Source organism: Carettochelys insculpta, chromosome 8 (assembly GCF_033958435.1).
Source record: "Carettochelys insculpta isolate YL-2023 chromosome 8, ASM3395843v1, whole genome shotgun sequence".
In the NCBI taxonomy this organism is placed as follows: Eukaryota; Metazoa; Chordata; order Testudines; family Carettochelyidae; genus Carettochelys; species Carettochelys insculpta.
In genome coordinates, this window is record NC_134144.1 from 4,909,990 (window position 1) to 4,925,026 (window position 15,037).

At 40.4% G+C, this 15,037-nt stretch overlaps 1 protein-coding gene across 34 annotated transcripts in view; it reads left to right on the forward strand.

The window, feature by feature from the left end:
* Positions 1-15,037, forward strand: part of LRRFIP1 (LRR binding FLII interacting protein 1) — a 148,640-nt gene that overhangs the window by 69,864 nt on the left and 63,739 nt on the right. For 17 of the 34 annotated variants that reach the window (XM_075002053.1, XM_075002050.1, XM_075002043.1 and 14 more), the window contains exons 2-6: positions 869-955; positions 7,104-7,121; positions 11,764-11,811; positions 14,441-14,485; positions 14,901-15,011. In XM_075002053.1, coding sequence (XP_074858154.1) covers positions 869-955; positions 7,104-7,121; positions 11,764-11,811; positions 14,441-14,485; positions 14,901-15,011 — 309 coding nt within the window. The remainder of the gene's footprint in view (positions 1-868; positions 956-7,103; positions 7,122-11,763; positions 11,812-14,440; positions 14,486-14,900; positions 15,012-15,037) is intronic. The other 17 variants (XM_075002041.1, XM_075002044.1, XM_075002049.1 and 14 more) reach the window with 3 other exon arrangements.

The following is a 15,037-nucleotide window of genomic DNA, read 5'->3' on the forward strand; positions in this document are numbered from 1 at the left end:
ACTCTTGAAATGCATAGAGAGAGTGTCTTAGAGGCCTTCACTCAAGCACTGAAGCTAATAGATCGGAATTGTTCAGAACGGGGACTCTGACTTACGTTTGAACAGTACCAGGCCCATTTTGTTAGACTCTACAAGCATGCCTCTTACGTGTGTGAAGTGCTGACCAGACCTGAGGCAGCATAAATAACCTTAATGTTCTGAGACTAAGGTCAGAAATACTTTTGAAGGCAGCATAAGTGACTTATTGTTCCTACAGTGTTCCAGCAGGTATATTTGCATTTAATTCTTTCATGGCAAATCTAGATAAATCTTAGAATTTACCTTAATTAGAAAAGGACAATATCTTGCATGGAGGCTTTTTTTATGTGTGTGTGTGTGGGGACAGGAGGCAGCAAGAGAGAACTGCACAGCAGAGAAGTCGCAGGGAGGAGAAGGGACTGTATTAACTTTTCTTAATTGTTCTTATTTACAATGTTCAAGGAGGCTGTGTTTTGAAGAAATAAAGATACTAACTCTATTTGGTTAAATGTTCTGAACTCAAGTTGCCATGTTTTAATATGCAGTAAATGTTTCCTCTCCCGATAGCCATGCAAATGTGATCATCTTTTGTTTAAATAACAGCACAGAAAAACTTTGAAGTACAAGTGTTAATCTCAAGATGGATGCCTGTATGAAGATGCTCTCTATCTGTGAAACCTCAGTTATTCTGGAATGTAGAGTCAGTACGTACATCTATAAGAACTCGCTTGCCACTACAAATAGTCTTACTTGGTTTAGTCTCCTGCATTTCATGTGCTAGTTAATAAAGGTGCTTCCAGTTAAATTGTCTAGCATTTATTATATTGTTTTATTATACTTCTCTTTGCAGGCTGAAGCAAGGCTTGCAGCGAAGCGAGCAGCACGAGCTGAAGCTCGGGAGATCCGAATGAAGGAACTTGAGCGGCAGCAGAAGGAGGTATTGTGGGTGTTTGATCTTTTCTGCCTATCTTGGAGTAGGCTGCAAAAGCCTGGAATGACTAGTTAATCTTCTGTTATGCTGAAATACTAATAGCTCTGCTTAGGCCTCCGGTAGGTAAATAATACAAGATTGGGAATAAAATTGGGCTGAAAATGCAACAACTGTTTAGCACCAATGTGTTTGTTCCTAGTGAACCCATGTTGTTATAACCGGAGCACATGATTGCTTTGAAATTAGTGTTGGATATTTGTTTTATTATGAACTTTGTTGCTATGTCTAGCCATTGTTTAGAAAACAAGCTTGTCAGCGTAGAGGAGACTCATCTCTCTATGGCTTTTGTGTAATTACTGTGGATGGGACATTTTGTTAATCGGCCTTCCAGGGAAGTAAACCAAGCTTATGACTCTGGCATTGACCTTATGTGGATTACACCTGTCTTTTTAAGAATGATGGTCATCTCAGAAGAAGGTCACCATTGGCACAACCGCTGAGTAGAAAACTGAGCCCCTGAAAATGTCACTCACCTCTCCATGATAAATTGTACCTATAACTACAAGCCAAGTCTCGCTAATACCTTGGAAGATTAAGCTCTTCTTCCCTAGCAGGCAAATAGTTATGCATGGGGGTGTATTAAAATAAAACATATAGTCACCAGCTTGTTAAGTTTTGCGGGTGGAGAGGTTTGTTCTGCTCCTGTTGAATTTGACAAGTCAAGAGCTGTACTAAATACCAAACTCACCATGCTCCCATTGAGCAATTGAGACCAAGATTCACATCTTGTGGGATATAAGTAGAATGGGACTGTCGTTAGGGTGCTATTGAGAATAAACAACTGGATCTGGAACCAGAAATGGCAAGAGAGTGCTGTCCAGAAAAGCTCATACACACTATATTTGCGGCAGGCACACACCTCTAAGGAGCTCGGTGGATGTTGGTATGGGTGCTGTTATAAGAATGAAGTCTTCTAATCCAAGAGGATGGTGGATGTTAGGAGGAAAACAAAGAGAGATGGAGGGTGCAAATGCACTTACTGGGAGACTGACTCAGTCAGCATCAGTTTTCCTGGGTTTGATTTCACATGCCCAGTGGGGAAGTGCAAAATCAAACTATCAGGGCTCAATAGCCGACCCCGGTACTTCTCATTATTTCGAGGAGAATGGGGGGAGGCCCACTGGAGAGTTTCTCCCATTGACCTCCCTCAGTGAGGACGGACAGAAGTCAATCATAGATCTGTCAATTCCAGCTATGCAATTGCTGTTGCTGGACTTGCGTATCTAGGATCGACTTTCAGGTCTAATGTAGCCCTGCCCCCTGGGAGACAGCTGCTGGAGAGAGAACTCTAACTGAGCAGGATGTCACTTGAAGGCTATTACTACTACAGTTGCTTCTCATGATTGAATGGAATGCGATTTTGCAGCCTCAGCCAAAGCTGAAAGGTTTCCATGGCTGGTGGTGTATTTATATTGCAGAGCCCCCTGCAGTGCTCAAGTCATGAGTAATAGGATTTCCTAAAGAGCATTAGAAGAATCCAAAGTAAACAAATATGATGATGCTATCTGGTTAGATAGGGCAGGCACATAGACATTAAAGCAGCTGTTAATGTTGCCTTCTAATTTTATGGTAGTTACAAGGCAATCCATGACCTCTTCTCTTAGAGACTGAAAACTGATACTACCAACAGCAAACTTGTTAATTACAACTTAGCAGACTTCAGATAGCTGTCAGTCAAGAGCCATTTCCATTTCCTTCTAGCTAATAAATGAAAATCTACTGAAATGAAAAATTTTGGAAATACTTCGTATGGTATATGAAAAGTCCTCTAAAAGCTGTAACCAAAGTTACTACAAACTTAACCAAGCATTCACCTACTATATATTCCACAAGTGGAATAAAATGCATAGTTGTACGTATGTTCTACATGTTTATATTACATTTTCCATGCTCAAAAAATTCAGAAAAATCTTTCAGATATCTAATTCCCAGCCCCATGAGCGAGCAGAGCTGAAGAGAGCCACTAGAGAGAGAGAGAGACAGACAGACACGCAATTTTTCATTGACAAGAGAGTCTTACAGACATCAGAAGGTCAGGAGACACTGCTGTAGCTTATATTAAGAAACTAGCAGCCAGGCAATTTCTTGGCATTTAAACCTACTTTGGAAGAGAATGCCTTGTAGTATAAGTAGTCACAAAGTATTTTGACCACTTTTATGAAGGGAAAAGAGAAAGCTGATCTATTCCTGAGCTACATGCAATAAAGAAAACAGTACAGATTCACGCCTCAGTTGACATAAAGCACACATTACTTTAAAAAGTTTGGGGGGGGGCTTTCATAGCAATCAAGAACCAATAACTTAGTGGATGTGTGCATGTTTTCTTCTGTTTAAAGTAGTGCACATGCTCTGAAAGATTTGCATAGGCAGCATGGATCAATTGAGAAAATAGCGTAAACAATATACGTTGTTAGAGTCCTTAAGTAAAAACCAGCCAGGTGGTATTACTGCAAACTAAGTAACCTTTTTCGCCTTACAAAAATTGCAGCGAAGCAGTGTGGTTTGAATTGGGGACTGGAAATTGGATCCTCTAGCTTCTGTTCCTAATTCATCCCTCTCTTACATAACTTTAGTGAATGATGCCAACACACTGTGTAGTGAAGTCTCACAGGCTGTGCTTCATTTGCCTAACTGGTAAAGCTGACATGCATGTGTAACATAACATTTTCTTATCAGTTTAGGAAATTTGCTGTATAACAGTGCAGTATAAATGTTATCTTAATCCTTAGTTTGAATTGCATTACATTTATTCTTGAAGAATGAGCTATATATTTTTATTACAAGAGCTGACTATTAAAACATGTAGCCATATTCTTCAGATTACCCCTATGTAGAGCTTGGAACCAAAAATGGCCTGAGGTATGTTTTGAAATCTGATCAGTAAATGGAAGAAATACTTGATGGAAGGCCAAATTCTGACCTCTCTTTTTGCAGAATTTATTTGCGTTCCATAGATACAATTGAAGGCAAAAATTGGGGTACAGTTAAAAATGTCTTTTCTTTGTCTTAGAATAGAGAGACCGTAGGAGGAGTTCATTTGGTTCACCAGTTCACAGCTGGTGCAGAAGGGAGACAGGGAATTGGAGGAGAACACGTCTAGAAAATTACGAATGGAATGACCACAATGACTAAAGCAACAAAAAGTTGACTCTCCTTTGGGGAGAGGTAATCAGACGCTGAACCCATTAGTACAGTATCTCAGAACATAAGAGTTGCCAAACTAGGACAGACCATGGTCCAGCTTGCTGAGAATAATGTCTCCTATATTGCCTTGTATGAGCGCTTCAGGGGGAGTGTACAGAACAGAGCAATTATGGTTTGTGGTTCCGAGGAGACATCTGAAAAGGATTGAGAGTAAAGCTGCTCTTATCAAAGAAATCATCTCAATAGCATTTTATTGCATCAGTGTTTCAGAATGATTCACTTTGACTCCAAATTGCATTTTGCCCAGCCGTCAAATCTTGGTGATGTAATGTATTTATTTGTGGCAACTCTTCTGAGCTGAGGCAGGATTATTGCCCTGGAGCGAGAAGAAAAACAATTGTCGTTCAGCAGCTTAGTCTGCTTATGGTTTTTGAAATTGGAGGGGTTGGACATTGGGTAGTTAAGTGTCTTGTGGGGCATTTGCTTTTTATAATATTTCCCACTTTTTGATTCAGAAGAGAGGTAAAGAATCTCTACTTCTTAGTCTAGGAACCAATAAAATTTTGTCTCTGGGACCATAAGAGGTAGATAAAGTGTCCTCATTATCTGGGTCAGATGCCAGCATAATTGGTGCTATTACCTATTTATAGTACGCAACAACTGTTTTTCATCTTTCCCAGCTACTTTCTAAACTGCCCCTACTCAGCAGGACATGACATAGTGGTAGAACCTCATGGCTTGTCCACACTTAAGTCCTTCAGTCAATGTGCCTTTGGAGTGATATAAATTGGTAGTGTAGTATACACTACACACTGCGTTGGCATCATTCATACAAACCAAGCTGCAGCAGCTGTCTGCCTGCCCGGCTCTCCCAGCTGGGGGAGGACAGGAGAGGCAGAGAGCCTATGGTGGCGCGACCTCTACCCAGCTTCCTTCAGCTGGCGGAGCCAGGGAGAAGCTGCACCTGGATCCCACCAGTGGCAGGGAGCCGCTTCATTCCCAGCTCCCACCCCCCAGCTTGTGGGACCTAGGAAACTGACCAGTGTATGGCTGGTCAGTTTCCCGTGTCCTGCTAGCAGTGGGGAGAGGGGAACCAGGCTGCCCTCTGGTTCCCCCTCCCTACCACTCTGGGATGCAGGAAACTGACCAGCCCTGGTGGGCTGGTCAATTTCCTGGTTCCTGCAAGACCAGGGGATCCAGGAACCAGGCTGTCTCCTGGGTCTCATCTCCCCCGATTTGCATGAAATTTGAGTTACACGGGAGTTGTGAGGAATGCAACCCCCACGTAAATCAGGGTTCTACTGTAAATTAAATGTCTATCCTATTTAAGAAATGCATTATTCTATAGCAATGATGCAAGACATTTACATTGTTATAAACAGCAATTTTGTGATTAATTACAGTAGAATGCTCAGCTGTGTTTTACATAGAGGCACACTCTGGTTTCTGTGTTGACAGGACTTTAAATATGTTTTGCTTTTTCCTAGGCCATACCCTTAGATACTTTAGATAGTACTGTCTGAAGTGAAAAGAAAATGGCAATCTAATCCCACTCTCTCTAATCCAATCCCACTCTCTCTAATCCTCAGTATAAAATCCCTACGTGTTGTCTGATATAGCAGAGCGCTATATATATCAACAATCTGACTTGTCTTTGACTTAACTTCCTCTTATTACCATTACAGTCAGAGTGAGGGTATAGTGTTACAGAAGATACCTTCATGCCTATCTTTCTGTGGCTGCAGGACTTTCTCACTTTTAGGTACAAAGGCAAAGGAGATTGAAAATATATTTACTAGCTTCAGCAAAATATTGATACTGACTCTGCTATAGTGTATTTTCCTAGCTGTTCCTTCAAGATGTACTTTTATAAATAAACTAAGTTAATGAAGGTGAAAGACTTGCAGTTGAGTCATTTCCTTTAATCTCCCATTGAGTAGGAATTAGGACACTTTCTTTCCTTGCTTGGATTTAAGGACTGTAGGCCATGTGACCTGCTAACCCAGATCTGACACTGGGCAACTAGGATTCTCTGTGATAGCCATCTAAGGCTGGGAAGGTGACAGGCAGTGAGAGACCTACAAGGAAACAAAATTCCTCTTGGCTTGGACTGGAGGACAGGGAATTTTTGGCTGGGATTCATCTTTCCACTTATCTGTGGGAGAGAATCTGCTGTTCCTGTATGAATATTGGCTTGTATCCAGATTTGAGACTGCACAGCAGCTAAAAAAGGTACTGTGATTCACCGCAGGATTGAAGAGGAAGCTGTGTAGGTTAGATATGTATTAATACTGCATCATCCATAGACCTCCCACCTTGACTGTTTATAATTTATATAAGTCTCTTTTCACTACTCTGACATTTAGGAGGGCATTTTGAAGGCTTATTTGTTAATATGGGTGTGTTCAAAGTACGGCTTTCAAGACTAAAGATTTGTCTGGTCTACTTGATTTTTAGTTGGGATCTAGTTATGTGATGATTTTCTGTGTTGTCAGTGTAGAGGAGTTCCACTAATGTGGGGATGTGAGGGTGCGTTAGGGTCCATCGTGTTTTGTTAATTCCAGACCGTATGGAACGAAGATTGCAAAGTTTGACCTTAAGCAAAATTACTGTTCTGAACGAGAAATTGCATGTTAACTCTGGTTGGTTGGAATGTATACCTGTTTCTGTCAGACTGCTCTAATCCATGCCTTTTCAGAAAGTGTATAATTTATCCGTATAAGCTCAATATGAGGGAGGGTGAGAAGTGAAAACAGGGAAGTTTAATTTTACAGAGGATTCCTGGATTTCAATTATGGCTTATTTCTGTATTCACCCTTTACTGTACACATTCTTTAGACAATCTTTTTCTTTTACAATAGTTCCTAAAATTGTATTGCGGTTTATCAATTTGTTCATATAGGTGTTTTTTCTGTCCTCATTTCTTTCCTCTTCCCCTTTTTTCCTGTAGATCTATCAGGTCCAAAAGGTAGGGTTTGTCTGATCTCTTGCATTGTGGTTTGCATGCACTTCTTTCTCACATCGGGGGCCTTTAAACTATTTCAGAAATAAAAACCCCTTCAAGAATGCATGGTGTGCAGCAAGCTTTTTTTCCTTGTGAATAACTGTATTTGGTTATTATGTGTCTCCGTACCCTGATTTTCCTTCTTTCCCTGCAGCTCTCAGACTTCTGCGATTAAGAGCATTTTGGCTTAGTCAAACATTTTAAAACAACCTCTTTCCCCTGTCAAATACGCTTTTATACTTTGAATATCTTTTTAGCTCATATCTCATAATTGCAGGTTATTCCCTCCTGCTGATTTTTCATGTCAATTATCGGTGTAGTCAGTGAAATATTAATTTGGCAAATCAGACGTAATGTGAGGCTTTATATCTCATGAACTGTACATTAGTTTCGAATGAATGCAAAAATGAGTTTTAACATGTTTATAATGGTTATTGATCATCAACACACCTTCGTGATATGTTATAATCACAAGATGTATGATGCTTGCGCTGCATGATCCATATACTACCAAAATTAAATTGATTTTTTAAAAAAGTTATCACACCATCATGGGGAAAGAAGGAAACCCAAGACTATACCTATTTGCTGTCATCCACCTTAATTAATAAATGGCGCTTCTGAGACTGTTCCCTTTGAACCATAGCTGGCTTCTAAAAATGAAATGCTGGTTTGCTCTGATTTGTCACTCCAGTATCCTTTTTTGCATGTTTCATTGACTGACCACCTAGTGTAGAGTTCTGAAAGTGCTGATATACTCTGAAAAGTGAATATGTAAAGACTCCCTCATTATTGAAATGATTTGCTAACCATTTATAATCATAGCTTTATTTCAGTGACAAAAATTAATTTGAATTGTGTTATCCTTGCAAAACAAACTTTTTGGGAGAGCAAGTTGAATTTGTTTCCTGCTTGTGTATCAAGAGATTTTTTAACTAAGTCCCAATTATGGGATCAAGTGTGACCTTTTGTTATAATGCATATGTACATCCCTATTAGAGGCATCCTGATTGTACAGGTAAAACAAGGTAAATTTGGCCTACATAAACCAGGAAGCACCTAGTTTAACATTCAAATCCCATCTTTATTGTTTAAAAGCCGCTATTTTTTCCTAACTCTTAGAAATGGAGTAAATTTGGTCCGGAATCACTGACAGATGTTAAAATTGGAGCCTCTCAATGCTATTTAATGTCATCTTTCCAACAGGAATAGCATTTGAAGCTTGCAACAGCATGCTAACTACTAAGATTAAATAAATGTGTGAATATAATTTTTCTACCTGAAAAATGTCCTTCAATTGCTTAAAATTTGTACAAGAAATCTTCAGAGAAACTAGCTTAGTCATCTTTGAGTACCCAAAGTAATTGGCTTGTCAAATGTTTATAATACTTAAACATATTTCAAAGGCCATCAAATATTTTTACTCATTATTAGATGATGCTATTGACATCACAGCATTTTATGAATTAAAGAATGGAACCTTGGAGGTACTCGATAGTGTTTCTTTCACCAAGGCCATGTCTACATGAGAGGCTTTTCCAGGCAAAACCAGGCTTTTGCTGGAAAAAACGCTGAGCGTCTACATAGCAAATGCACTTTGTCCACAGTTTGTCGATAAAATCCGGCACATCCGTTGGGAGCGTTCTACCTCTCCCTGTTCAAGTATAACACCCTTTCGACAGTGTTCTGTTCTGTTAACAAAACAGCCATGTGGATGCTCCAGCGCCCTTTAGTCGACTGACAAGGCTTCTGGTTCACCAGGCAGCCCTGTCTGCAGAGCTTGTGGTCAGCTGTTCTGTTGAGGAGGGGCTTGACGCTCTTGCTTTTTCAATCTGCTTTTGTGTGTAGACAATCTCTCAACAGACGTTTTGCTGGGAAATCCCTTCTGACAGTAACCTCTGTCAACAGAGGTGTCTCGTGTCGACGTGGCCAATAGTATTAAACCTTGTAGCTTTAGATGGGTGGAGGTAGGAAAGGCTCAAAGGACAAAAGTAAAATTGCCAGGAAGCAAACTTTGAGAAACATTGAAATCTTTTCTGGGTGTCTCATTGTTTTTGTTCACAAGACTGACTTCAGAAACCCAAGGCATGCGGTATGATTGTAGAAAGCAGGGTTCACACAATGTTAAGCATGTTAGTCATTTTATTTATAGACGCTTGCTATGCAAACAGTAACTTGGGTTTTAATTTTTGTGAAAAGTTTAGTTCTGGAGTGCATCATTTTATAAATTTGGTTACCAGACAAGCAAAAGGATTTTTTTGAGAAAATGTGCCTTACCAGTTTACCGGTCTTGAGAGTTACAGTGAAAAATATGCAAGTTCTGCCAAACAGGACTCTGCAGTTGCAGAGGTCTAAACCAGCACATTCATTTACAGGACTGGGACCTTACATTATATGTAATTTGCAGGGTGGGGGTAGGTTGTCATATTACATTTCTAGTTCAGCACTCGTGGTGAGATGCATAAAACTTGTAACTGTGGCCCACTGCTGAAGAAAGAACAGAAATGAATTAAAACCCACCTTGAAGTACACTTTGGATTCTTTCTTCTTTCTGGGTAAGCAGGAACAATTGAGAATGGGTGGATAGCAGGAGGTTCCTGAGCCCATGCTTAAATCCTTTGTGGAAAACAGAAGCAATATCCTATATGCCTAATTTTAAACTTGTTGAATTAGGGTCTCTTTTTTTGTGTCCTAGAAGCACAGCTGCATAGTGTTTTTAAACCTATAATACACTAAAGAAATGGTCTTATCTCTCTCTATATGTATACAAATTTTTTCCTCCTGGGCAACAGAATGACATCACATAAATGCGTCTACTCGCTGCCCAGGAAGCGGAGGGGTGGAAGCAGGAAGAGGGGCCAAGGCCAGGGCAAGGTCCCCAGGAAGGCCGGGGCTGGCTACACAGCTCCCGAACCCCTCCGCCCACATCCCCAGAAGGCTGGTGTGGCTGTGTGGTTCCCGGACCTTCCAGGAAGAGAGGGAGGTTGGCGAGTGTAGCAAGCAGAGGTTGCAGGCCCCTAGTTTTTGATTTTTTAATGTTTGAGTCAAATGCCAGGGACTGCTTTTAGAAGCTAATGCTCCAGTATTTTACATACATGTTTAAGACTGCAGTATGCATCCATTGTTCCCATATAAGTCAATGGGATCTATCAAGTTAATCATGGTTTATTCTGCCCATATTCTCCAAACTAAGCGATGATGTCTATGATTATTGTCATGTACTGCTTTTCTCTTTCTGTGGGTGCTAACCAGATCACCCCATTTGATATAAAGGCGCAATTAGGTGAGATGTTAGCTTTCCTTGCCTAATTCTGTCAGATTACAAACAAGTTTATCCTTCAAGTTTTCTACTAATTGTATTGTATTAGGAAGTAAAGTGAGTGAAACTGTTGCAATTCAGATGATACTAAATGCTGAGTGTATCAAAGATTTCAGGTTCTTGAGCGCCTAACTTAAATGACTGAGATCTAAACAAAATAGAAAAACATGTTTTTAAAAACAATTCCACATCTCCCTCCCAAAGGCACTGCCAACAATGCAGGAGCAATCAAAGGTGAGCTGTTGATTCATACACAGTAATAGGACTCCTTTGAGGAGAGTACTATTCACATAAATCGTTCTGATACACATTGTCCTCCTAAATAGGAATTACCTGTGTTGATATTACTTCTTTTTCCCAGTGGCTTCCCTGTACAGCAGTAATTTTATTTTGTTATGCAACTTTCACAGAGTTTGTCGTGCTATTTTGGGTTAAATACTTTTGTAAACACACAAACTGGCTCCTTTAAAATAGTGCATATCTGGTAAGAAAAAATCTGAAACACTTCTCGTTTGAGCCAATCACAAAATTAGTAGTGTTGCTCCACAATTGTTATGCAAAAAAAAAAATAAGAATCGAGACACCAAGGCTTTCTTCTAGAAATGCGTATGTGATATTTCATACTGAATAGGGTTGGGTTTTCCAGGTTTTACTTTTCATTTTTTCTGATGTTCAGCACCTGAAATTGTGCTGCAGGTTCCCAATAATGTGTAACCTTTTACCATTCATGATATTGTGCCATTTTCATGATGATGCAAGTCTTATAAAAGCTGTTCACAATTTTCAAAAGGACCTTTTAAGAATTGCTTGTTTTCCTAACAGTATATGGGGATTAACTCAATTTTCATTAATTTGTCCTCCTGCCAAGTTGTTTAATGAAACTTTTCATCCTGAAAGTGTTATGGTCAGACCCCTTGTATCACAGTTTGACTGAACTGCATCAGGAACCCAAGGCTCATTACTCCCTTTTTCTTCTTTCCCTACCACTTTGTTTACAATGCCAAAAAGCATACCGCCCTTAAATACATGAGCTTATGGTTGTCAGGCTCAAAACCAGATCAAAACACTTTCCTTCTTTATAAGGAAGCTTGTTTCCGGCATGTGCCATTTTTCACAGTGGCATCAAGGAGAGCCTCATGCTGCGATTTGCAGCTTAGCACTGGCATGTTTGTCTAATCCTTGAGTGTGTGTGTCCATGTGAGAGATGGACTTTGCAGCTCGGCATGTCTCAACATTCAGTGCTTGTTGTTCTCATCTAAATTCTGTTTTTCCCTTTTCTGTCTATAGAAATATTATGGTCTGGATACAAAGTGGGGTGACATCGAGCAGTGGATGGTAGGCCTTGACCAACAAAGCTAAAACATAATTTTAAATCTTGTGCAGTTTGCAATTTTTGAGATTCTGTGGGGCAGATGTATTGCTATATTTGAAAACGCAGTTTCCAGGTTTACGAAGACCATTTTGAACTCTGCATCAGAAGTATTGCTTACCTGTGTGTGTGTGTGTGTGTGTGTGTGTGTGTGTCATTTTGCATGGTCTGATATTCGTAGGATGTGATTGCAGAAGCTGTTGTGCTTTGCAGAGATCTTTCCCCAAAGTGTTAAAACTGATTTAAATTAGAACACAATACAAATATTCCTGGCATCAACAATAGGATGTGCCTTTTTTGTCTGTGAATTTTTGTGACAATTTACATACTCTCATTGTCTCCAAGTTGAATAAGTTCTTAAACTTGTTGGTAGTCAGAGATTTCCAGGCATGTTTATTTTGACCCTGGGAACTTATTCCACTGTACCTTATATGACGTGGTCAGGGCAAACACCAACATGTGCCTTCTTACATTACTCTAGTGATGTTCCTGCTCCCATCAGTCCTGACATCTAATTTTCTGGCTTTCGCTGTGGAGTAAGCCTCTGGAGAATACCCAACTGTGCAATGGCTGTAAAATTGAAAGTGTTGCTAAAAATGTTCCTGAGTGAAAACTTTACAACTGGCCAAAGACCTGGAAAAAATATTTCTGATAAGCAACTAAAACAATTGCTACAGCAGACCAGATTTGGTTTCCTATGGACTTATTTCAGATTTTTTAAAAAAAGTTCTTTGATCTTTAATTTATCAACCCATTCGTTGGAGACTGGAGGCAGACTGTTGTCTCCAGGCCCTTCTTTTTGGGTCCCAGTGTCTGGTAACATGAGTTAATTTTTGGAAGTTTGTTGTCTTGCTTCTTTGATCACTCTGCCCTCAGCCACACACACATTTTCTTGGTTTATGCTCCCACCGCTGTCAAGATGACTTGCCATCGAGACAAGTTGAAGTGCCTCATTGAGTTTAAGGCCAGAAGGGACCACCAGATTATCTAGTCTGATCTCCTGTCCATCACAGGCCATTAAACTCTACCCAGCTACTCATGTGGTGAGGCTACTGTCCTGGATTAGAGTGAACTATTACTGTCCTCAGGAGACTAAACTATTGTGTGTAAGGCAGAGTATAGAAGAATCTGAGGTACACCTGTGCCCAAGGCCTGGGCAAATTGCAGGAATTGATTTAGTGTGTGTTAGCCAGAGGATCCTAACAGTGACTACTACCCCATGGTATAGAGATGCCAAGGTTCCTGCCTGTCTGACCTGGGAAAAATTCCTTCATCACCCTGACAATGGTGATCAGTATGAGCATGTGAGCAAGACCCAGCTGGCAAAACTGGTTATATTCCCTTGAAAGCTCCCAAGTCAGCCTTTGCCACTTCAGAACTTGTGTTCACCACTTCCAGTGCTTCCCAAATCCAGAGCTAAGTTTGATTGGGTAGAATGCTACCCACAGAATATGTAAGCTTGTTTGAAAACCAACATAAACAACTGCCCCATGGCAAACAGAGTTGAACGTGTTTATTTTGCATTCCACTTCTTAGCTATTACTGAATAGTGTTAAAACCATGTTGTCAAAATTTGGTGCCATCCTGCCATATTGTCACTGTTCAGCATTCCCCCAACTTCGAAGGGGACGTGTTAATCAGGGCGACGGGAGATTGCTAATGAAGTGCTGCAGTGAATACACAGCACTTCATTAAGCTAATTCTCCCCTGCAGCAACTTCAAAGTGCTGGCATGCGTGTAGCTGCAGGCACTTCGAAGTGCCTTTATTCCTCAATGCTACTTTGAAGATTTAAAGTTGCTGCGGGGGAGAATTAGCCTAACGAAGTGCTGCGTATTCACCACAGCACTTCATTAGTAATCTCCCGTCGGCCTGATTAACATGCCCCCTTTGAAGTTGGGGGCAAGTGTACACCCAGCCATGGTCATGTATAATACAGTCCAGTGATCTGAAGTAGGGTATGGATTCTTTTGGCGTGTCAGGAAAGGCCATGTGTTTCAGTAAAACCCACGTTAAAAGGTGGACTGCCTTCGCCTTTCTACAGAGTAGAGAATGGCAGACAGATTTGTTTGAGCTGTACTTATGGGTTCCTTGACCCACTAGTGTAGTAAATTTACCTTACTTAAATCAATGCACTTACACTGTGAATGTCTAGATGCTAATAAGAGATCAGCAGAAATTTCTGATGGTGAAAGAGAGAAGATTCCATCTCTTCCTGGGATCCTTGGGGAGCTTGAAATGTTTTTCACCAACAGAAGTTGGTCCAACTAAGATATTACCTCACCTGCCTTGTTGCTGTTGTATCCTGGGATCAACATGCTACTACTGTACTAGGTACAAATAAAGAAACAATGCATGTAATTTTCCATTGCATTGATGAAGACTGGACTGGGATAAAAGGAGGCGGGCAGGTATAGGGAAATAGCAAATTCTGATCTTTTTTTCCCCCCCCTCAATTGCCATAGTGTATCATCTGTCATTAGATTAAGCCTTCCTTCTCAACACAGCTGAGGATTCATTTTTTCTTACTGAAGGCTTTTTTTTACTACATCTGTCCTTTCAACATTTCACTCTTTTTTTCTCTGCTGCTTTGATAGGAAGACAGTGAGCGTTATTCTCGTAGATCCAGAAGAAATGCCTCGGTTAGTATTTTCTTTTGTTTATTCTTTACCTATGTTTACATACATCACTGTCAGCATTCTGTTCATAAGGCAGTGTCTCTTTCAAAAATAAATGTAATTCGCTGCTAACGTGATCCCACACTCATGCTTCTCTGCAAAGACTTCTCAGAGAGTTTTAGCAAATTTGTCAGAATAAAAAAATTCGACTCCTTTGCATAGGTGAACAACGAACCGCTTTGCCAGACGTCGCACAAAGAGGAGTTGAACGAGCTTCTAACCTGTTCTGCCTGTAGTGAAATGCTTTACAACTTTCTTTGGACCATTTTCAGGCAAAACCTCTGGTTTCTGTCTCATTGATTCTCTCTATAATTGTTTCATTGTTTATTATCTATATTCTTGTAATTGTTTCTTGTCTCCTGCACTTTCTCTTCGATAGGCTTCAGATGAAGATGAGCGCATGTCAGTGGGTAGCCGTGGAAGCCTGAGGGTTAGTAATTTGTACAATTCAATGCATGACGGAACTGATGCTGTTCTCCCACCTTTTTCAGTAAGTTGCTCTGCACCCCTTCCAGC